Raw genomic sequence first — 23533 nt, 5'->3', positions numbered from 1 at the left:
GTTATTGTTTTACTTATCTAGGTGAAATGTTAATATATATTGCTAAGTCCATGTATGATATGCCATGGGAAGGAAGGAAGGAAGGAAGGAAGGAAGGAAGGAAGGAAGGAAGGAAGGAAGGAAGGAAGGGATTGTAACGTTTATATGTTATTGTTTTACTTATCTAGGTGAAATGTTAATATATATTGCTAAGTCCATGTATGATATGCCATGGGAAGGAAGGAAGGAAGGAAGGAAGGAAGGAAGGAAGGAAGGAAGGAAGGAAGGAAGGGAGGGGATTGTAACGTTTATATGTTATTGTTTTACTTATCTAGGTGAAATGTTAATATATATTGCTAAGTCCATGTATGATATGCCATGGAAGGAAGGAAGGAAGGAAGGAAGGAAGGAGATTGTAACGTTTATATTTTATTGTTTTACTTATCTAGGTGAAGTGTTAATATATATTGCTAAGTCCATGTAAGATATGCCATACAAGGAAGGAAGGAAGGAAGGGAAGGAAGGAAGGGGATTCAGACAAGCTAAGCTACAAACCTTTTTTTTTTAAACAGCAGAGACTGGGACTACAGAGGCTAAACCCAAATTACATCATGAATCGAGTCCCATGGGGTTTATCCCAGGGGTCTTCAAACGTGGCCCTTTTATGACCTGTGGACTTCAACTCCCAGAATTCCTCAGCCAAGCGTGCCTGGCAGAGGAATTCTGGGAGTTGAAGTCCACAAGTCATAAAAGGGCCACGTTTGAAGACCCCTGGTTTATCCTGTCAGTATGTGCCTTTAACTCGCTGGCAGAAAACATTCAGAATTTTTGTGGGTTGTTTTTTGTTTTGGTCTAAGTCTTAAGCGATGAAATATTGGACCTGACTCATTACAATTCAGTGACACCTCATGCTTTTCTAGAACAAGCCACAACTCTCAGTTTATTGCAGATAAATAACATCAGATTTGTCCAATTACTTTTCCCTCGGAAGGAGAAGACCAAAGAAGCAATAGCTAGCAACCAAATCCTTCGATGCAAAAATCACATCCTGGGTATTGTACAAAGTATTTGTCGTTCTGATTTAAGAAGCCCGCCCAAAATACATAAAAGGAGCCACGGGGAGGGGTGGAAAAAGACTTTTGTGAATGTGTAATCACCATTTATTGTTCTTCAAAGAATTAGGAACCGAACAGAGGAAACCGTCAGCAGAAAAGAAAATATATTTTTTTTTCTTTTCAGTCTTATTTTGTTTCGTTTTGTCTTTTTTTTTTAAAAAAACACTGTGGTTTCAAGTCCTTTTCGAAAAAGGACGTTCAAGTATCTTTGTAGCAGAGGGCAGTCATAAAAAAATGTTTCATCTTTTTTATATAGTTTCTTTTTTTTTTTTTTAAAAAAAAAAAGCAAGTCTACATATTTTTTTTCTGCACCCTTTTTGCTTTGGTAAGGCCAAGCCATGGATATAAAAACTGGTACGCAACGTAAAAATGGATCCGCCAGCTTCGAGTCGGGAGGCGCCGAGAATAAAACAATCTGCTTTCCATACACACCCAACCCTCATTTCCCCCCAAGAGACACACTTTTAAAAGACAGAGAATCATTACCGTTTAGCTTATAAGATCTCTGGCTTTAAAAGATTTCATATATATATATATGTATATATATATATATATATATATATATATATATATATACATATATATATATACATATATGTATCTCTCTCTATATATCTTTTAAGTCAATGAAACCCTCGTAGTCCACTCCAATTCCTTTGTGGCAGCTGTTTCCATCTATAATACAAGGTTCTGAAGAAAACCAACAAAAAAGAAAGAAAAACAACATAGGATATGAAGTATCTCCTCGAAACATAAAAGGGACACGTCCAACAACGTAAAATTTCAACGTGCCGACAAAGAAATGAAATTTGCTACTGGATTGTGAATTAATTCTTCTTGTGTGTGTGTGTGTGTGTGTGTGTGTGTGTGTGTGTGTGTGTGGAGGGGTGGCTTACCAAATTTTTTCTTAAAAAAGATTTCTAATAGAAAAATACGATCCCCCATCCCTCCCCTTTTTAATACTCCTCGCAGGCACGTTTGCTTCCCCCCCCCCCAAGATTCCCCTTTTTTTGGGGGGGGGGTTTCAGAGAAGCCATCTTTTCCATAGACAGGGAAGGTTTTCCTTCACCTTGAGGAGAAAAAAAACAAACAAAAACAAAGAAACAAAAAAAAAACGGGAGGGCAGGACTGCGCAGGCGGAGAGATGACGAGAGAAAGAAATGAAAAAGGTCCGGGTGGTTAGCAGCAAAACGTTCAAAGTTCCAACCACTATCAAATTTTAACGGAGATCTGGCAATATATTGTGTTTTTTTAAAAAAAAAAAACAAAACAAAACCGCACGCACGTGCACGCACGCACGCCTACACACACACACACACACCGAGGGCTGTGCCGACCCAGATCCACGTCGTTGACTGAACCGAATTCGGCCGTTACGAACCTCGGCCACGAAATGGAGGGGGTCCCGTTTCAGAACAACAAGGGACCCTGCTGAAACCCACTCACAATGCTATTTGACTGCCGATGTATCGCTTAAAAGTTATGTACAAGGGTTAAGCTGCGTTGGCGGTTGGCGCCTCTCCCCCTCCGCCTCGCCCACGAGGTCCCAACGTCCTTGGCGGTAGCAGCAGGCACTGCGGGAGTCCCGGCGAGGCGTCAGCTCCCCACAGTTTTGGCAATTCCCCCTTCGCCTCGATCCGTCTCGCCCTTGCTCTCCGCAGTTGGCCTCGGCGTGTGCTGCCGGGGTGGGGGGGGGGAGGTGTTGGGGGGGGTGACCTCAGTGATCGGGATGCTGTTTGTCCCTCATCCAAGCTTGGATTTGCTCTTTCAGCTCAGGCACTAGAAATAAAAAAGGGGGGTGGGATGGGGGGAGATCAATGGGGTTTCTTTGGAACAAGCAAGCGGTCCTTACGAGTCTTAAGAATGGATTTTTTTAAAAAAGGCAACAACACTGTGGGGAAGAGGAACCAGTCGTACCTCTCCCCCCCCCATGCGCTGATGATGTAACCAAGCTGGTTCGTGAGAGGTCTCCAGGAGGAGAAAACGAGCTCGGCGGACACCCCACGCACCGGGAAAGGCGACCGAACGTTTCAAAGTGCGCTCCGGATCTGAAACCCAAGCTACCTGGCTCCAGCATGTTTTCCGTTAGTGTCTGGCGATTGAAGGGATCCGTGGAGGAGTTGAGAAGGTGTCGGAGAATGACCGAGCGATCCATGATGGTTCCCGACGGCAACCGAACAGGGTCGGTCATTAAGGTGTCCATGAGCGGATCTGAAGGGACAAGAGTCAACTTGTTGACGGGGTGTTGAAGGTAGACGCTCGACAAGTAAGCCAAGCCGCGCCCAGGCAGGATTTAAAGGACTAGTTGAAAACTACACGGCCTTCCTTTTTTTTTGTTCGTTGGACTACTTAAGATCGCCTTGGCTTACCTCGAAATTCATCCGGAGCATCGCTGTAGTCGATTTCGGCACGGGCGTTCTTGGCCACGATTTCGTCCACTTTCTCCGCCAGCAGCTTGAATTTTTCTATTGCTATGGTTGACTTGATGCCAGCTTTCCTCATCTTTGAAATCACCTCTTCAAACAGCTCCTTGCTGTAAGACCTCTGCAAAGACAACAAAATAAAGACTATGAAAGCCGCCAAGCCGAGTCAGAGGCCACGATGAGAAAACTCAAATCTCTCAACACCCGGACAGACTCAAAACTCGTGGTTTCAACGGGGGGAACCACGGTGAGCATGCTAGAGCAAGCTAAATCCAAAAACCTTAGGGGATTCCTGGAAATTTGGCATTCGGACAATCAGCCATCAGCGGACACCTTGAGATAAAGCGCATTTACGTACCGCTCCGATAAAAAAAAGCTAAGGAAACCGAAAGTTCAGTGCACCTTCTCCCCATTTGTAAGCAGGGATTAACCCCAGACAGTCAAGCAGAAATCAATCCCCTAATTAAGCAACGGCCGAGGAGAAAACCGTACACAATTAACACGTTTATAAATGCGCACAACAAAAGGTAGACACTGTCGTTAAAAAAAAATGGTCCCAGGAAAATCCAAATGATTTTAGATTAGATTAGATTAACTGCTTAAAGCTGACTAAATCTATCTGTATCGAGTCTAACTGAATGGCTGTTATCCATCTTGAAACTTGTTCGCCCCTCTACAATCTGTCTGAGCAGCTATCGGGCTCTTTCAGGAGCAGACCAATGCTAAAATAGATCGGTTTTGTTTTTTGCATTTTGGATATTCTTTCTTGAAGTCTAGCTTTCTAACCACAAGTCTGAAGTCTCGCCCGTAATGCACGGTCAGAAAGACATATGGTCGAGTTCCCCAAAATTTGGCACACTGAAGTCAACCACTCCACGTGCCTTACCGATTATTTCCCTCTCGTTTAATTTCCTGTTTGGAGAGAATGCAAGTGGGAAACTCCCTGGTGTAACCGTCACCTAACAACTCCAGTTACTGACAATTCAGCATCGACCCGAGGGTCGGAAATGTGTGTGGTTTTCAACGGGAGTTGTGAGTGCTCCACCTAGGAGCAAAGGCGTAGCAGCTCTTTGAGAGAGCTCTCTCTCTCTAGGACTCCACGGCAAAACACCAGCTAAAGGAGATTTACTGGTCAAACAGAGCTGCCAGCCAGTTCGAAAGGATCCACCCCTCTTTTAAGAAAAGACGGCTTGAGCAATTCTGACTTTCCTACAAGGAGTTAACGCCTCGGATGGCGGCTGTGTTGTAGACAAAAGCCATCAGAAGCATCTTTGGCACACTGTTGGGTCAGTTTGCAAAGCTCCTGCGGGAGAGGGAAGAGAGAATTTGCTGGGCGCTCGCCAGCTGAATGCAGCATTGCTGCAGAGAACCCCTCTCGAGTCGTAACGCGCCCGGCAAAGCCAGCAGCTCCCAGAAGGGAGGGAAAAGTTTCCTCTTGGCCAGCTTCCGAGGGCCCTGCGGCCAACCCAGCGCAGGAAACCGAAGGGGGGCGACCGTCGCTCTCTGCTCACCGTTCCATCACATCTACTGCCCACTTCCAAAAGTGATGCAGATTTATCTGCAGTGCAGCGAATCCTGAATCAGAGCACACCGCAGCGGGGAGGAAGTGAAAAAAGGACCTTTTGAGATTCTTCACGATAACTGAATGTTTTCCAGTCCAATCAGAATAAGAGCTGGAAGGGACCCCGGAGGTCTTCTAGTCCAACCCCCTGCTCACGCACAGGAGACCCTGTCTGTACCAGGGGTAGGCAACCTTGGCTCTTTTATGACTTGTGGACTTCCAATACCCAGAATTCCTGAACCAGCCAGGCTGACTCAGGAATTCTGGGCGTTGAAGTCCACAAGATACAAAAGGGCCAAGGTTGCCTACCCCTGCCCCATTTCAGACAAATGGTTGTCCATTCTCTTCTTGAAAGCCTCCAGTGATGGAGCACCCGCAACTGCTGGAGGCAAGTCGTTCCACTGATTAATTGTTCTCACTGTTAGGAAATTTCTCCTTAGTTCCAGGTTGCTTCTCTCCTCGTTTAGTTTTCATCCGTCGCTTCTTGTCCTGCCTTCAGGCGCTTTGGAAAATAAGTTGTGCCCCATCGTCTTTGTGGCAGCCCTTAAAATACTAGAATATTCCACCCCCCTCCCCCGTGCTTCTGTGAAAGACATCCCATGATAATAAATGGAGTACTGCACAGGGTCACCCACATCCCCCAAGTCAAGGACAAAAAGCATTCAGGATATTCAGGAAGTATCAGCCACAGCCAAACTGCCCGGCCTGAACAAAATGGAACCACGCACCCTCGGAAGGACTGGTTTAGTTGAAAAAGTATTAAGGACATAAAAGCTGAATTCAGAACATGCACAGTCCAAAAAGCATTGTAATATTACAAAGGCAGTAATTAGGTGGGGGGAGACCTGGAGAAAAAGTTAAAAATTGGCTTTTCCTAAAACCTTCCAGAAGGAAAAGCACTTCAGGCTGGAAAATAGGAAACAGCGTTATCGTATTTTTTCCCAGGTGGACCGATTCGGCTAACGCCGAACTGTTCTTCCCCGATGCCCGGTGCTCTGATTGTTAATCAGAGAGCTGGAAAAGGTGTTTAAAACAAACCAAGATCCAGGTTAATTTGGCACCGTCCTAAAGAACGTATGCCAACCATTTCGTTTTGCTTCAAATTTTAATCATCCAGGGATTTTGTTCAATTCCCTGGAGGAGTTGGCTGGGTTTTCAACACCTTTCCCGCCCCCCAAAGACTAGTAGTGCTCGCTTAGCGGCCACAATTAGGACCGGCCACTTGGTCGTTAAGTTAAGCAACCATCAAGGAAAACCACAAAACTGGGCTTAGGATCGTACTTCGGCTTTGCTTTACAGACCTGCAAAGGTCACAAATGGGAGGGCTGTCCGTAACGTTATTTTTTTCATCTTTCTTTTTTCCCCCCACGATCGTGTTTTTGTGTTTTGGCAAAGGGTTTCAAGAATCCCGTGGGAGGATTTGAAATGAGACATGGACGTTCTGCCCAGATAGTAAAAGGGTCTTAACGCTGGGATGGTGGTGGGAGATTTGGGCCTGCCACCACATCGCTTCCTGGCTGGGACGTGGGTCTGCCACTCACCTGATCATCCGCGATCGCTTTGGCGAAACGGGCGCAATCCAGCTGCAGGTAGATGTCCGTCAGCTGGTCCAGAAGCTTCTTTGGTTCAAAGCCGTACTTCTCGGGATTTTCGACTTTCAGATCGCGGCATTTCGGGCCGCACAACTGCTGAAGGTTGAAGTTCAGCATCGCAGCCAGCCGCGGCCCGAGTTCCTGCCCATGGGAAATCGCAGAGTGTAGGTGTGGGAGAGAAGCCATAGCAACATTACTTATCTGGGCCCTCGTTTTATTGACCCCGGAAGGATGGAAAGCGGAGTCAATTTTGAGCCGGTCAAGATCGAACTGCTGGCAGCGGGCAGTTTAGCCTGCAATGTTGCATTCTAAGCCTGCCGCCACCAGGGCTCTTATAGCAACAGCACCTAGACTTATATACCGCTTCACAGTGCTTCACAGCCCTCTCTCTAAGTGGTTTACAGAGTCAGCCTATGGTCCCCCAACCATCTGGGTCCTCGTTTTAACGGCCTCAGAAGGATGGAAGGCTGAGTTCAAACAGCTGGCAGTCGGCAGAGGTAGCCTGCGGTACTGCATTCTAACCACTGCGCTACAAAGGCTCTGTGGTTAATCCAATCCAGTGGTGGCGAACCTGTGGCACGTGTGCCAGAGGCGGCACCCAGAGCCCTCCCTGTGGGCACGCATGCCGTCGCCCCGGCACCGCCTCCCCCTCCTCACCAGCAGCCCCCCCCAGAGGAGAGTCGCCCCCGGGCACAGCCCGCACGGAGCAGCGCAGCCAAGGACATGGCAGCCAGGCAGCAGGGACAAGACTCAGCCCTTGCGCCGTCACGCACAGATGAGGGTCCCGCCGGTAAGAGACTGCCGGCGGGTGACACCCAGGGATAGGGCCTTCTCGGTGGGAGCGCCTGCCCTCTGGAACCAGCTGCCGGTGGAGCTGAGAACTGCCCCCGACCTTCGATCATTCCGCCGGGGCCTGAAGACCTGGCTCTTTGAGCTCTCGGGCCCAGACTGAGGAGGAATTTTTAATTTGGGGTTCTTTTTAACTGACTACAGGGTTAATTTAATATTTTTTAATTTGGTTCTTAATTTTTGTATTTTGGATTTTTAATTCCCTGTAAACCGCCCTGAGTCCTCAGGGAATAGGGCGGTATATAAATATAACTAAATAAAATAAATAAATAAATAAATGTTGCAGAGGGTGTGGCCTCCATGGCGCTGCTGGGTGATGTGCCATGGAGGCGGTGGGTGGCCCTGCGGGCAGGCGGGGCGGAGCGGCACGCGGGGGCAGTTTTGGGGCACTCGGGTCTCCAAAAGATTCGCCATCACTGGACTCTAATCAAGAGGCTAACCGTTTATAATATGCAATCTGGACTTTGCAACCTGGACTTGGCCGTGGATCCAGAAGAGCTGGCTCTCGGACCCGCCGCAGAAGATGGCCTGGAAGCCAAGCCAAAGCTTGCTTGCTTCCTTCCAACTCTTTCCCTCTACGGTCCTACTCACAGGCCTGAGGAAAGGCTTCTGGACTTGCTTGGTGAGGATGTGAAACATGTCCACCGTTTCTGTGGCCAGAGCCAGGTAGGAGCGCGAGACCCTCTCGTCCTGAGCCAGCTGGGACTGCCGGGCCTGTTGCTGATCCTAGGAAGGGAAGAGCCACCGGGGGAATATTTTACAACCCCTCTGATCCTCACAACCTGTAAGCCACCCAGGAATCGTGCGTGGCCGAGTGCTGAAGAAGGGATGTTTCCGAATGCCGGCGTTGGGGAAGACTCTTGAGAATCCCTCGGATTTTTTTTATTTTTTTAACATCCCATTTATATCCCGCCCTTCTCCGAAGACTCAGGACAACTTACAATCTAAGAAGCACAAATCAATGTGCTTAGCAATAGCCTTCATTCTATGTATATGCCTGCTTATTAGGGCTTTTCCCCCCCACCCCCAAGCGGCATTTTTTTTTACAAAGTCAGCTTATTGCCCCCAACAATCTGGGTCCTCATTTTACCTACCTCGGAAGGATGGAAGGCTGAGTCAACTTTGAGCCTGGTGGGACTCGAACCTGCACTAACTGCAAGCAGCTGGTGTTACTTAAGGAGGCATTAGCCCACTGCTCCACCAAGGCTCTTGGATTGCAAGATCCAATCAGTCGATCTTCAAGGAAAATGACTGTTTTTTATTTTTTTCGGAAGGACGCATATGTAAGCCGAAGCTCAAAGACTTTGGCCACCTAATGAGAAGGGAGGACTTCTTGGAGAAGACCCCGAGGTTGGGAAGGGCGAAAGGCAGGAGGAGAAGGGGGCGGCGGCGGAGATGGATAGATGGTGCTATCGACACGAGGAACGTGAATTTGGGCCAACTCCAGCAGACAGTGGAGGACGGGGAGGGGGCGGCCTGGCATGCTATGACCCAAGGGGTCGCGGACAGTCCGGACACAACCTAGCGGCTAGCAGCCGCAATAAAAAAGCCGCCCAGGTCCACCAGCTCACCCTGGGGAGGAGATCCCACTGCTCCTTGTTTTTCATCTCCTCCTGCACTTCGTGGATCCTCTTGAGGGACTCCAGGCTCTCATCCAGCAGAAACGTCGTGTCGTTGATCAGCATATTGATGTAGCGAACAAACTGCTTGCCGGAGCTGGGGAGGGGGGAGAAAATAGAGAGGGGTGGGGAGAGAAAGACAACTGGATGGATTTCTTAGCTCTGATAAAGGAGGGTGACGCCAGGCAGATCAATCTGAGCAACACCCAATCCCTGCTCAGCAGTTTGAAATGCCCTGGCATCCATCTCGCCTTCTTCAAAGCGGGAATAAGAACTTCGTCCTGTTGGGAAAATGCTTAGCACGGAAAAAAACAAAACAAAACAAAAAAAAACCCACATCCCACCTCTGTGTGGTACAATCGCTGTAAAACCATCTCACGCTGACTTTTCTTAATACTGACTTTTCTGCTGCCCTCAAGTTTTAAAAAAATCATCTGGTCCTTTCCTGGAGACACAGCCAGCCCCGGGTGTGCAGTGTCTGTCCAGAGTCTTTTTTCCCACGACTCTCCAATCCAGAACAAGCCGACATGTAGCGAGACACTCACTTGAACTCTTCCATGAAAGTTCCATGGTGACCGATGTTCTGCCACAAGCTTTTGAAGATGGTGCTGATGTGATAACGGATTGTAAATTTGTCGTAGAATTCGCTGGTGGCCCCGGTGTGCTCCACGTCTGAGCGGGAGGGAGAGAGAGAGAGAGAAAAAAAAGAGAGAGAGATGAAGAAGAGTTGTAGCCTCCACGCACCCCCAAGGGTGCCAGGTTTAAGCAACGGTGGACACATTCGCACAACACCGTAAGCCAAGATGGGGCTGGGTGGCTTGCAGGCCAGCAAGTTGTGGGAACTCAGCTGGTTAGAGCCGCCGGGAGCTTAATTCGGTTCGAGCTTAGCAACTTTTCAGACGGGGGGGGGCTCAACTCCGATGCCGGCTGGGGAATTCTGGGAGTTGAAGTCGACCCATCTTAAACTTGCCACAACTGAGAAAGGAGAAGAGGAGATACAGGTAGTCCTCGCCTTAGGACCACAGCTCAGCCCGGCGTTTCTGTTGCTAAGTGGGACATTTGTGAAGTGAGCTTTTGCCATTTTACGGCCTTCCTTGGCACGGTTGTTAAGCGAGTCGGGGAATTAGCAATACAGTTGCTGACTATGCTTATCGGAAGGTCGCCAAAGGGGATTCCCACGAACAGCGCAGCCGTCATGAATACGAGTTGGTTACAAAAGCATCCGAATTCTGATCGCACGCCAGGGGGTGTGTGCCGCAAGGGTCCCAAGGGTGAAAAAGGGGCCGTGATGTCACTTTTTCCAGCGTGGTTGTAACTTTGGTCGCTATTGTCAGCCGAGGACCACCTGTGTTGTGGTGTAGTGCTTCATTACCTGAGCTGCGCGATTTGTGCGTGTCCAGCCGGGGTGTTCACCCACCTGTGTAAAACTTCATTAGGGAAGGAACTAGCAACTTGACGGAGAGCGGGTGGTTTTCGATCATCTCGAAGAACTTCTGGGTGCGGGGCTGGACGGCTGGGTTGGTCATGAACATCACCTCCACCAACTTGGCCACCAGGTAAGGGTTGCGGATGTAGTCCTGGTTGCAGAGCATCACCACGAGGAAGGTCACCAGCTCCTGGGTGCAAGGCTCGTAGAGTACCTGAGGCGAGTATCTGGAAAAGGGGGAGGGGGGAGGGGCAAGAAAGGAACAACGGAGGAAGGCTTGACTAGGGTAACAGCCAAAGCAGAGAGAGATGACGTCCAACCCATAATTAGAGCACTTATATACCACTTCATAATGCTTTACAGCCCTCTCTTGAGAGGCTTACAGACCCAATAATCTGGGTCCTCGTTTTATCGACCCCGGAAGGACGGAAGGCTTGAGTCAATTTTGAGAAGGTCAGGGTCCAACTGCTGGCAGTGGGCAGAGTTTGGCCTGTTAATCCTGCATTCTAAGCACGGCGCCACCGGGGCTCTTGTAGCAAGAGCGCCTAGACTTGTATACCGCTTCACCCTGCTTTACAGCCCTCTCTAAGCAGTTGACGAAGTCGGCCTGCTGCCTCCACCCCCCCCACCCCAACAATCTGGATCCTCATTGGGCCGACCTCGGAAGCATGGAAGGCCGGGTCGACCATGAGCCGATGAGGATCGAACTCCAGGCCGTGGGCAGAATTTAGCCTGCAACCACTGGTATCAGCCAGACTGCTGAAGATATCCCCTGGAAAGGTGGATTGGGGATCAAGGCAGGAGACAGTAGACTCCTTGCTTCAACTTTATTTTTATTTATCAATTGACATTTCAACCCACAAGAAATGAAGGCTTTGTTTGTTTGTTTTTCAACTTACTGTACAATAAAAAACAAAAATTCCGCAATATCTTCCACGTAAAACTCAGGCATCGCTGCAAAGACTTTTGGGACATCTGGGTTTAAAGGCAGTTTTATGCTGCAGGTGGGAGAGAGGAAAAAAGAGATCCTTTTCTAACGGAAAAAAAGACTCGCTTAGTGACGGCCTACGACTGTAATTCAAGACGGCACTCTAAAAAATTTTAGGATTGCCTCTGATGCCCGGATGCGCATTTTAGCACAGAATTTAGATCTAAGCACACCTTATCCCCTTTGACAAAGAGAGACTTTAGCTCAGGAATCCCCTATTTGCAGGCCGCGGATGGCACCGGTCCACGGTACGCCACGCAAACAAGCGAAGCCCGATCCACTGGATGCAGGCAGCATGGGAAAATCACGTTCCCTCCGGTCTGCGGAAAACCTTTTCTCTGCTGAACCGGTCCCTGGTGCCCAAAAGGTTGGGGGGGGGGGCGCTGCTTTTAGCTGATTGGGCTTTTTGATCCCACAGTAGCCCAGCCCAGCAAGGGTCGGGGAAAACTCTGGGGCGTAACTCACTTAGGGTAGGCAGGATCGAGAATCCGAAGCAAGAGCTGGATCACCACGCTGTAAAAGTTGAGGCACCTCCGGAGAAAATTCTCATCTAGCAGGCCGGCGTCTGCACAAGCTTTGCACCGCACCAATCTCTGGGCAGGAGACGGTGAGAGCAAAATGAAGCGACGCCGCCTACAAGCTGTGTGTAAAGTAGCCTCTGCCCGCCCCAGGACAGTGCCGCAAAGTGCCCGAGGGTTAGCCACACACCTTGAGTTGGGTTTTGCATCGCTTCAACATCTCCCGATGCCTAGTGGCGAGCGGAGAGTCCTTCCACTGACTTTCGTTATTCTTCAGGTCCTCCACGGTCCTGCGAAAACCGGAGAGCGTGAGTGGGGAGGATTTGGTTTAATCGGGACAAAAATGTCGGCGCTCAAACCATCGAAGAGGAGAACTGTAAAGAAATATAAGACTCAGAAATCACAGACTCCACATACCTTCCGGGAAGCTTAACAACTGTGCAGTGTGGTGGACAAGTGACAAATTTATTTATTTGGCGGGGGGGAAATGGCTAATGCCTCCTTAAGTAACACCAGCTGCCTGCAATTAGTGCAGGTTCGCATCCCACCAGGCTCAAGGTTGACTCAGCCTTCCATCCTTCCGAGGTAGGTAAAATGAGGACCCAGATTGTTGGGGGCAATTAAGCTGACTTTGTAATAATGCCGCTTGGGGTGTGTGTGTGAAAGCCCTAATAAGCAGGCATATACATAGAATGAAGGCTACTGCTAAGCTTGTAAGCGGCCCTGAGTCTTCGGAGAAGGGCGGGATATAAATGGAATTAAAATAAATAAAAAATAAATAAATCTAATTGAGGAATATTTTTTTTTATTTTTGTTTTTAGTTTAATTTGGGGGAAGATAAAATTGTTTTTGGACACTGGATATTGTACTCAATCAATCGGCAACTGATAAGAGATGCTATCAAGGAACAAACATGGATATTTGATCAGACACCAATTGGAGTTAATATTTGGGATGATTTGGGATTGAAGCCACAGTAAATGTTTGTTTTTTTAGTTGATTACAATAAGAGTTTGTCATTAACAGAGGGTTTTGGAATTTCAACCATGTCTTTCTCTTATTAGCCTTCACAATTTTTATTACTTTTGTACTTTTACATAATACGTTGCTGTTTTTTCGGTTAGCCGTTTTGCTATTAATATAGTTTATAGATGGCAAGCTGACAATCTGTAAATAGATTTAGTAGCTGAACAGTTTAAAATTCTTTTGGCCGGTTTAGCAAGGGGTGAGAAACCAACATTGCTGTATTATACTAATCAGCATCCAAGGATGTTGTGTGTATATGTGCTACTTTGTCTCTTTTCTTTTCTTTCTTTTCTAGAATTTTTTTCCTCTTGAATGTCTTTATTTTTATTTTTTTATTTTTAAAATATTCTGGCGTATTTTGTATTCTGACCTTCTTTGAATTAACTAAATTTTTCCACAAAGAAGGAGAGAGCGAGACATATCCGAAGAGTCAGGAAAACATACAAGAAGTGATGGGGGGGGGGAGAGGAGGAGGAAAAATGGTGCAATTAAAAAGTTGAGGCTGCAATTCTATTTTGTGTTGTGCTGTGCCAAGAAAAAGTTGGAAGTCAACGCTTCTTTTTTCCCCCATTTCCCCTTTTACCCTACCCTTCTCCCTACCCTCTTTTTTCCATTCCCAATTCCCTGATACCTTGGTTTTCATTTGTATTTCAAAGGAAAAGCCCCACTTTTAAAAAAAACATCTAAGGGGGAAAAAATGGGTCAGTTTTAGCTGAAAAGCATTTGTGCAAACCTGGGGCTGGTCAAAATATTTATTTCTTTGCGTTTTATTTATGAGCCCCTCATTTCTCCAGGTTAACTCCCAAACCAGCTGGCCTAAAATAAATCCATTATAAACTAAGGCTCTACCAACGAGAACAGAAGCATCCCAATTGCTTTGATTGTTTGCAAGATAAGGGAGATGGGTGGTGGTGGTGGGCAGATTATAGACCAGCCCTGCGGAGTCAACTTAAAACAGCTTCTAGGTCAGAAGTCAACCTAGCGAGTCTTCTTTCCAGCTTGTGACTTCTAAAGGAAGCCTTCGAGGATTGGCTGGCGATGCTTGAAAAGGCATTTCAACCACTTCTGCTCCGCCGTTTTAAATAAGCCTGCGGCTGAGCGTACGTTTGAGCTTACAATGCTTGAAAAGCAAGGCAAGGGGGGGGGGGAAAGGGGCCAGCACAGGCTTTAAAAGGCACATCGGAACAAGGAGCTGCCTTATAAAGGCAGGAAAGCTGTACGGCCTGACGTAACCCAATCAATCTGCTTCTTTCTCCCTTCTCAGGGGTCTCTGGGAGCCGGGCCCCCTCCTCCTCCCCCCCCCCCCGGTCCTTTGCTGCCTACTCCTGCTCTCACAATGCCATCCATCCAGGCCAGGCTCTTGGCCAGGCTCTTGGCCGACCATTACGCAACCCCACTTCAACAATGAAGCTATTGGCGAGCTCCGAGGTGGCTTTTTGGAGAGACACACACCCCCCCCCGCACAGAGAATACCCACAATGCATGAGCTGACCGAGAGAGAAAGAAAGAAAGAAAGAAAAAAACCGCCTTCGCTATCTCCCACGGCCATCTGGAGTCGCCAAGCCACGGTGTGCCAAGTTCATCTGGGCACACCATGTTCCCACCGCACGTCAACGCTGCCCGGAGCTCTGAAAATGCCAATCTCCCCGGGCTCCGGGGGGGGGGGGAGGGAAGGCTGGCACGTCGTTACACATCGGCCAAAGCTCCCATATGCATACAAAGCAGACCAAGTCTTCCCTCGCTCCCTCTTTTCTGACTACATAAACAACAAGGCAGGGTTCCCCTAAGAGAGTCTCTTTCTCGGCCACTTTAAAAAAAGGGCGAGCTAAGATGTTTAAAAAGAATGTCAAACAAGGGTTGTTGGAAATGTAAAGCAAAACCAGGCACTTGTTATCGCCTCCGGTGGACCTGCCCTAAAGCTAAAAGATTTGGGTCCAAACTACACGTGTGGTTAGAGAAAACGACCAAAACAAAAGAAACAAACAAAAACCATAGATAGATTAGATAGATTAGATAGATTAGATAGATAGATAGATAGATAGATAGATAGATAGATAGATAGATAGATAGATAGATAGATAGATAGATAGATAGATAGATAGATGATAGATAGATAGATTAGATAGATTAGATAGATTAGATAGATAGATAGATAGATAGATAGATGATAGATAGATAGATAGATAGATAGATAGATAGATAGATAGATAGATAGATTAGATAGATAGATAGATAGATAGATAGATAGATAGATAGATGATAGATAGATAGATAGATAGATTAGATAGATTAGATAGATAGATAGATAGATAGATAGATAGATAGATAGATAGATAGATAGATAGATGATAGATAGATAGATAGATAGATAGATAGATAGATAGATAGATAGATAGATAGATTAGATAGATAGATAGATAGATAGATAGATAGATAGATAGATAGATAGATAGATAGATAGATAGATGATAGATAGATAGATTAGATAGATTAGATAGATTAGATAGATAGATAGATAGATGATAGATAGATAGATAGATAGATAGATAGATAGATAGATAGATAGATAGATAGATTAGATAGATAGATAGATAGATAGATAGATGATAGATAGATAGATAGATAGATAGATAGATAGATAGATAGATAGATAGATAGATAGATAGATAGATAGATAGATAGATAGATAGATAGATAGATAGATAGATAGGCAGGCAGGCAGGCAGGCAGGCAGGCAGGCAGGCAGGCAGGCAGGCAGGCAGGATAGATAGATAGATAGATAGATAGATAGATAGATAGATAGATAGATAGATAGATAGATAGATAGATAGATAGATAGATAGATAGATAGATAGATAGATAGATAGATAGATAGATAGATAGATAGATAGATAGATAGATAGAGAGGCAGGCAGGCAGGCAGGCAGGCAGGCAGGCAGGCAGGGAGACAGGATAGATAGATAGATAGATAGATAGATAGATAGATAGATAGATAGATAGATAGATAGATAGATAGATAGATAGATAGATAGATAGATAGATAGATAGATAGATAGATAGATAGATAGATAGATAGATAGATAGATAGATAGATAGATAGATAGATAGATAGGCAGGCAGGCAGGCAGGCAGGCAGGCAGGCAGGCAGGCAGGCAGGCAGGCAGGCAGGCAGGGAGACAGGATAGATAGATAGATAGATAGATAGATAGATAGATAGATAGATAGATAGATAGATAGATAGATAGATAGATAGATAGATAGATAGATAGATAGATAGATAGATAGATGATAGATAGATAAGATAGATAGATAAGATAGATAGATAAGATAGATAGATAAGATAGATAGATAGATAGATAGATAGATAGATAGATAGATAGATAGATAGATAGATAGATAGATAGATAGATAGATAGATAGATAGATAGATAGGCAGGCAGGCAGGCAGGCAGGGAGACAGGATAGATAGATAGATAGATAGATAGATAGATAGATAGATAGATAGATAGATAGATAGATAGATAGATAGATAGATAGATAGATAGATAGATAGATAGATAAGATAGATAGATAAGATAGATAGATAAGATAGATAGATAGATAGATAGATAGATAGATAGATAGATAGATAGATAGATAGATAGATAGATAGATAGATAGGCAGGCAGGCAGGGAGACAGGATAGATAGATAGATAGATAGATGATAGATAGATAGATAGATAGATGATAGATAGATAGATAGATAGATGATAGATAGATAGATAAGATAGATAGATAAGATAGATAGATAAGATAGATAGATAGATAGATGATAGATAGATAGATAGATAGATGATAGATAGATAGATAGATAGATAGATAGATAGATTTTAAGCCAGAATTGTTTCTGTTCGGCCTAACGGGAGGAAACTATGAGAAAGATTGTATAGGCTTAATTTTACATGTATTAACCGCAGGAAGAATAGCATTGGCCCAGTATTGGGAAAATGAAAACTTAAGCAACGGAGGAAGAACTAATTAAGAACATTTTAGATTGGGCGGAAATGGGACAGATTGACGTTAAAGAGGAAAGACGACCCAGTGTACTTTAGAGCATGGGACAATTTTTTATCAATGGCTAGAAAAACGAGTTAGAGAGAAAGGAACGTCACATGTACTATGTAACATTGAATATATACTAGTAAAGAGAAGCTTGAAGAAACATACTATTAAACTAACGTATTATGACATAGAAATTAATCATTACTCATTGCTTTTAAAATACTACGTGAACCCAGACATAATTGTTAATTGCTCCGCCTTAATTCCAGGTTGCTTCTCTCTTTGTTCAGCTTGCCTCCATTGCTTCCTGCTCTGCCCTCAGGTGCTTTGGAGAATAAATAGGTTGACCCCCCCACCCCACCGCTCTTTTTTTGTGGCAGCCCCCTTAGAGATTGGAAGATATCGCTATCATTTATTTATTTTTTGCTCAAATCCCCAAAACATCTAACAATGCATTTTTTTTATTTTTTATTTATTTTGGTAACCTGTTCAGCTCCCGAATGGCTCTGAGTCGACGTATGTACCGACGGCAGCTCGGTAAGACGGAGAGGTGGTGGGCGTGCAGGGTCAGGAAGAAACATTCCGTTGGGAATTTTGGCTCGGAGAAGAGAGACTGATCCTTGGCTGTGGGGGAAAAGGACAAAAAAAAACACGAAGATAACAAGACGGTAAACGAAAAAAGAAGAAAGTGAATTGGAACACGTCTGCCCGAGGATTGAAGCAGGGATCTATCTCATCTGTCAGGCAAGCCAATTTTCAATCGGTTCATTTCTTTTTATGTTTTATATCTCCTATCCACCCCTCGCCCGCAGAGCATCTTCAGGATCCGTCAGGATGGCAAAAACGATAGGCGCCAAAAAAATTCACGGATGCTATGCAGGTAGGTCCTCGACGTAGGACCACAATTGGCCCCAAAATTTCCGGTCGCTCAATGAACTGTCGTTCAAGTTGAGGACCGCACGTAGGAAAACCACAGCAGGGAACAGAACACAGCAGGACCCAGATTGTTGGGGGCAATTAAGCTGACTTTGTAACAATGCCGCTTGGGGTGTGTGTGAAAGCCCTAATAAGCAGGCATATACATAGAATGAAGGCTACTGCTAAGCTTGTAAGCCGCCCTGAGTCTTCGGAGAAGGGCGGGATATAAATGGAATTAAAATAAAAAATAAAAATAATAAAAATAAACCTCATCCGAGGCATAAACAAATGCAGGCACCGCCCTGAGTAGAATTTTTCCCGTTCTGTCGAGCACGAGGCTTATTATTTTGTAAGCTCTCAGGAGCCGCTCGCTGGAAGTTGGCAGCACAAAAATATTAAGGCAGATATTAAATTCATACTCGGATAGCAACAAGGGGGGGGGGAACCACAGGGAAAGATCCTGATAAAAAGAACAAGCCGTACCCCAAACAGGTTAGAATGCTCACTGTGAAAATAAAAAAAACCTGGCAAGACAACCCTAACAGCAATCCCTTTTCATTTTTCTTCGAAATCAGACGTCGCAAAGATTCGCACGCAAGAGGCAGGCTTTCTGAACTCTCAAATGCCAAAGGTAACGTTGAGAAGGGTGGTTTAGACCAGGTGGTCCCCAAACCCACCCCGCCGGTTTGTGGACCGGTACCGGGCTGCGGCAAGCCAGCAACCGGTCTGCACAAACAAGCAAAGCCTCGTCCGCGAGATGCAGGCAGCACACAAAACCACGCGCCCTCCGGTCCGCGGAAAAACCCCTTTCTCCACGGAACCGGTCCCCGGTGCCCAAAAGGTTGGGGACCCTCGGGCTTAGACCTGTGTTTCTTAACCGTGGCAACTTTCAGATGCGTGGGCTTCGACTCCCAGAATCCCCCAGCTGGCTGGAGAATTCTGGGAGTTGAGGTCCACGCATCTGAAAGTCGCCACGGTTAAGAAACACTGACTTAACGATAGTTTCTATTGACCTCTCCCCGCCCGTTAAAAACCACCTAATGCAATTAAGCGGGGGGGAGGGGAGGGGAGGGAAGAAGCACTTTTCATGTTAGCCAAAGAAACATGGTGCAGATTTCAGAAAAGTCCTCAGCCCAAGCACAAAGGCCGAAAACCCGGTGAGCCCGTGCCCCCCCCCCGAACGGAAGCAGCACGCCGCACTCACACAGCTCCGCCATCCAGCCGCTGATGTCCTCCAAGGTGGCTTTCACCCGCGTTTCGTCCGCCGGCACCACGATCCGACACCGAGGATGGAAGATGTAGGACGGATCAACCGTCTCCAGCTTGATTTTGGTGCTCAGCTGCTGCAGCACCCAGAGGAAGTTCAGCATGAAGCCATCCGTGGAGACCAGCCGATCGTCCGCCTGCGTGCCCGACAGGGAGAAGTCAAAACAAGGAAAATTAAGACAGGTGGCATCGCACTTTTCAAGTATCCTTCCCACAATTTTCATTCTAAACGGCTCTAAAGCGGGCTGCTTACAGCTTGACATTTTTCCTCTACCCTTTCGGTTGGCTTTCTGGAAAGTGGGGGAGGCAAAAAGTTGTGCTCAGCACCCGTTTGGAACGGCAAACTCACCTGCATTTGTGCCTTTTTAACGTTGGCATTGACCACGGCTGCCATGTAGCTGAGGGCGGCTTCCCGCGTCTCTCCGTTGAGCAGAATACTGTGCAGGATCTTGAACAACTCTTGCTAAACATTCGGCAAAGCGGAAAAGGACACACCTTTTACACCAAGAATCACGGACTTAAGGCCACAAGGATTCCCTTAATGAGTCTGCAGGGATTCTTCTAATATGGCATGAATTTGCCCGTCTTAAACAAAGCAGCACTCTCTCACACAAGAGAGATAAATGCAGAGAGGGAAGAGAAACAATTCTTCCGTTTTTAATTCAGGGCTACACATTTCTGTGAGCAAGTGACCTCCCTTCCCTAAATCAAAGTGGAAACCGGAAGTTTCTCTTCAGCACACCTACCCTGGCAGATTCCAGGTAATGTTGCAGTGACTGGCTAACGACCCGCGTGTTTTCCAAAGTAATGGTAGGCCCAGAGAAATATTTCTCGACGACTCTAGGCTGCAAGGGCAAAACAACACAAAAACTCAATTGCGAGTGCAAATTCTACGCTGCCTCTGCACAAAACCTTGCGAGCGGGTCCATTTTGTGCTTCATTTCTCTGGCCTCAACTACAGCCTGCTCTCTCTTTGACCCCCCCCCAACCCTCCCAGACAGTAAAAAAGTAACTGTGGTATTTTGTTTTTCCACCATTCTTCTGATGCTCTTTCCCAACGGGCTCATTTTCATGAGGAGACACACCAAGTGGTCAACGGTGGTCAACGGTGGTCAACATAGATCAACCATTGTCAACAGTGGTCAACAGAAGTCAACAGTGGTCAACCACAGTCAACGGTGGTCAACCACAGTCAACGGTGGTCAACCACAGTCAACGGTGGTCAACCAATGTCAATGGTGGTCAACATAGCTCAACCATTGTCAACAGTGGTCAACAGAAGTCAACAGAGTTCAACTGTGGTCAACAGTAGTCAACTGTGATCAACAAAGGTCAAAGGTGGTCAACAGCGGTCAACATAGATCAACCATATGCAACTGTAGTCAGCAGAATTCAACACTGGTCAACGGTGGTCAATGCTAGGTGGGGAATTCTGGGAGTTGATCCACAGATCTTAAAGTGGCCACACTTGGACAACCCTGCACCAGCTCAGAACACCCGTTTTCCCAGCAGAAGGCACCCCAGAAGCTGGCAAGAAAGATCCTTCAGCTAGTCAAGTCTGCTTCAGTCAAGGCAAATATTTGATCTGATGAGAGCCACTCTTTGACTTCACGAGAGAGGCCTCTATTTCCTGTCTGAGCCTCTTACTCGACACTTACATCATCCTCAGCAAAGACGGAGAGGCTGAAGAATACCCCAAGATAAGAGAGTCTCTGGAGCTCTCGGCCCATCCCGGGGCTTAGAGATTTTGGCAACCACAAAGGCAAAGAAACCACCTGGAGAGAGCAAAGAGATCCCCAAAATGAGCAGGACGAGGGCTGGATGGTCAGATCGCTCTGCCTCGGGCTTTTCCGTCCCGTTGGCAGAATCCCGCAAGGACTTTTTTTTTTTCCACTTTCCCCACTTACCAAACTGCAGACGGGATGCGATTTTCCAAACTTGATCTCGCACAGTTCCCCCAAAGCCTGGGAAGGGAGAGAAGGGAAGGCCAAGATTCAGACCCCCATTTCTGGACATTTAATTACTTAAGCCACTGTTTGATGACTACTGCAAAAGGGGCACTGTTTGGCTTGAAGCGCTCACCGAGGTTGGTTTATTTCTTTGCAGGAAGACAAACCTGTATCGCTTCAAAGTGTAGAACCCTAGGCCTGGAAAGGACCTCAAGAGGTCTTCTAGTCCAACCTCCTGGTCCAAAGGTTGTCCAGTCTATTTTTGAAAACCTCCAGTAACGGAGCATCTACAACCCCAGGAGGCCAAGTAATTCTACTGATTCAGTCAGAAAATTTCTTCTTACTTCTAAGTTAGCTGCCTCTTCCAACCCCTTAACCTCTTGTCCTGCCCTCTGGTGCCCTAGAGCAGGGCTCCCCCAACCCAACCCCTATCTGTGGACTGGTACCGGGCCGCGGCATGCCAGCAACCGGGCCATACAAACCAGCAGTGACACCTTCCGTTTCCGCTCCGTTTGAACCAATGAGACAGGGGTGTTTTCCTTGGCGCAGAGAAATATTTCATTCCACAGGGCCCCTGCTGGGCCACCTAAAATCCCCGAGAGAGGGGGGGCAGCCACAAATGTTACGCCTCCGGTTTACACGGTGTCGGCAGGTTGGTTCCGACACTCACCATAAGGGGGTATTTAAAGTTGTCGCTATCGAAGGAGCATTCTTTCGAAGCAAGAGCCAGCCCTTGTAAAATAGGTATAAAGATCTGTTTTTAAGAAGGAAAAAGAGGGAAAATTAGGTGGCTTCCAGCTTCCACTTGGGAGAAAAGTTAGGCCAGCCAAGAGCCAGCCCTAAATTAGCACCCGCTCCAGGGTGAACCAACTGAGGCCAGCCCGTGTGACACCCCCACCCCCCCGGGAGCTTGGCCAGCCTTTTTTTTTTTTTACCTGCTTGAAGACCTCTTCATCTTGGTGAGTCGTCCTCACCAATTCCTGGATGAAACCAAAGGGGAGATTCCTACAGAGCATATACGGGACTAACAACGACTGCTGCTGGGATGACCTGGGTACAAGAGACAGAAGGGTTAAAACATAGTTCCCTCCCCCCACCCCCGGGGGGGGGCTGACAGAACTCTGAAGCCCAAGGTCCTGAGAGGGCAGATTCCCGAGAGGTTTAAAGGGGAGATCAAGCCAGGATCGCTAGGTGGCCTCCTGTCCCACTGACCTCAGCTGCGTTAGGGATCCTTGGAGCACCAAAGCCGCGTGAGAAATGCACTGGGATCGGATGTTGCTGAGAAGCTGGCTCACCACCGGCTGGCTGCACATCTGGGAGAGGCAGAAACAGGGGTGAGGTAGCCCATCTTTCAACAGAGAGAGAGAAAAGAGAGACGAGGAGAAAAAGAGAGAGAGAGAGGGAAAGAGATATGGAGATGGAGAAGAGGGAGAGAGAGAGCAACTGAGGAAGAGAGAAGAGAAGATAGGGACAGTGACAGACTGGGGGAGAGAGAGAGGGAGATGAGAGAGAGGGAGAGGGCGAGGGAGAGGGAGAGGGAGAGGGAGAGGGAGAGAGAGAGAGAGAGAGAGAGAGAGAGAGAGAGAGAGAGAGAGACCGGGGAGAGAGACCGGGGAGAGAGACCGGGGAGAGAGGGAGACCGGGAGAGGGAGGGAGACTGGGAGAGGGGCTGGGACAGAGCGAGAAAGAGACGGTACCTTTGGCGCTTTCCTTTCCTCGATCCCCACTCGGTCGAAGCACTCAATGAGGTAGTTTAGCATCTCCGTTTCCTTGCATGTCTCAATGGCAAAATGGTCGCTGCACGAGTCGGAAATGCTGCCCCCCCCGGAGCCTCCGCCACTAGCAAACAAAGAAGGACAAGGCGCGCCACTGAGTCCAAAGGCTAGAGGGGCCTCCAGAAGCCACCAGGAAGGAAGGAAGGAAGGAAGGAAGGAAGGAAGGAAGGAAGGAAGGAAGGAAGGAAGGAAGGAAGGAAGGAAGGAAGGAAGGAAGGAAGGAAGGAAGGGATGGACCATGGATGGGACAGAAACACCACATAGGACAAAACCCATCCCTGGATTCCCATCAACCCAGCCACTCCGGCCATGGTGGTTACAGCCTGCTCTCCTTGGCCAACAGGCCTACTTGATGACGCAACATCACTCAATAAGCATCCTTGTGTACACGAGACCCATCCACACAGCCCCGTAGGGTTCCTGGGGAGGCACCTTGGAGTCATTGCTTGCTCTCCTGAGCCTTACAGCTGCCTCAAAGTTTGAGCAA

The 23533-nt window shown here is 47.1% G+C and overlaps 1 protein-coding gene across 3 annotated transcripts in view; it reads right to left on the bottom strand.

The window, feature by feature from the left end:
• Positions 1 to 1254: 1254 nt before the first annotated feature.
• Positions 1255 to 23533, bottom strand: part of UBE4B (ubiquitination factor E4B) — a 38445-nt gene continuing 16166 nt past the window's right edge. For all 3 annotated transcript variants that reach the window (XM_081341314.1, XM_081341313.1, XM_081341315.1), the window contains 21 exons: positions 22969 to 23110; positions 22484 to 22584; positions 22207 to 22321; positions 21942 to 22025; positions 21230 to 21286; positions 20981 to 21097; positions 20069 to 20167; positions 19672 to 19785; positions 19261 to 19459; positions 17624 to 17762; positions 12261 to 12360; positions 12018 to 12145; positions 11464 to 11562; positions 10556 to 10791; positions 9684 to 9810; positions 9091 to 9235; positions 8111 to 8245; positions 6620 to 6811; positions 3464 to 3638; positions 3159 to 3305; positions 1255 to 2873 (listed from right to left, as the gene is read on the bottom strand). In XM_081341314.1, coding sequence (XP_081197440.1) covers positions 2812 to 2873; positions 3159 to 3305; positions 3464 to 3638; positions 6620 to 6811; positions 8111 to 8245; positions 9091 to 9235; positions 9684 to 9810; positions 10556 to 10791; positions 11464 to 11562; positions 12018 to 12145; positions 12261 to 12360; positions 17624 to 17762; positions 19261 to 19459; positions 19672 to 19785; positions 20069 to 20167; positions 20981 to 21097; positions 21230 to 21286; positions 21942 to 22025; positions 22207 to 22321; positions 22484 to 22584; positions 22969 to 23110 — 2713 coding nt within the window. In that variant the 3' untranslated portion in view covers positions 1255 to 2811. The remainder of the gene's footprint in view (positions 2874 to 3158; positions 3306 to 3463; positions 3639 to 6619; positions 6812 to 8110; positions 8246 to 9090; positions 9236 to 9683; positions 9811 to 10555; positions 10792 to 11463; positions 11563 to 12017; positions 12146 to 12260; positions 12361 to 17623; positions 17763 to 19260; positions 19460 to 19671; positions 19786 to 20068; positions 20168 to 20980; positions 21098 to 21229; positions 21287 to 21941; positions 22026 to 22206; positions 22322 to 22483; positions 22585 to 22968; positions 23111 to 23533) is intronic.

Source organism: Vipera berus, assembly GCF_964194415.1.
Source record: "Vipera berus genome assembly, chromosome: 17".
Lineage (NCBI taxonomy): Eukaryota > Metazoa > Chordata > Lepidosauria > Squamata > Viperidae > Vipera > Vipera berus.
Note: the sequence above shows the minus strand (reverse complement) of the source record. Positions and strands in the feature narration are given on the sequence as shown.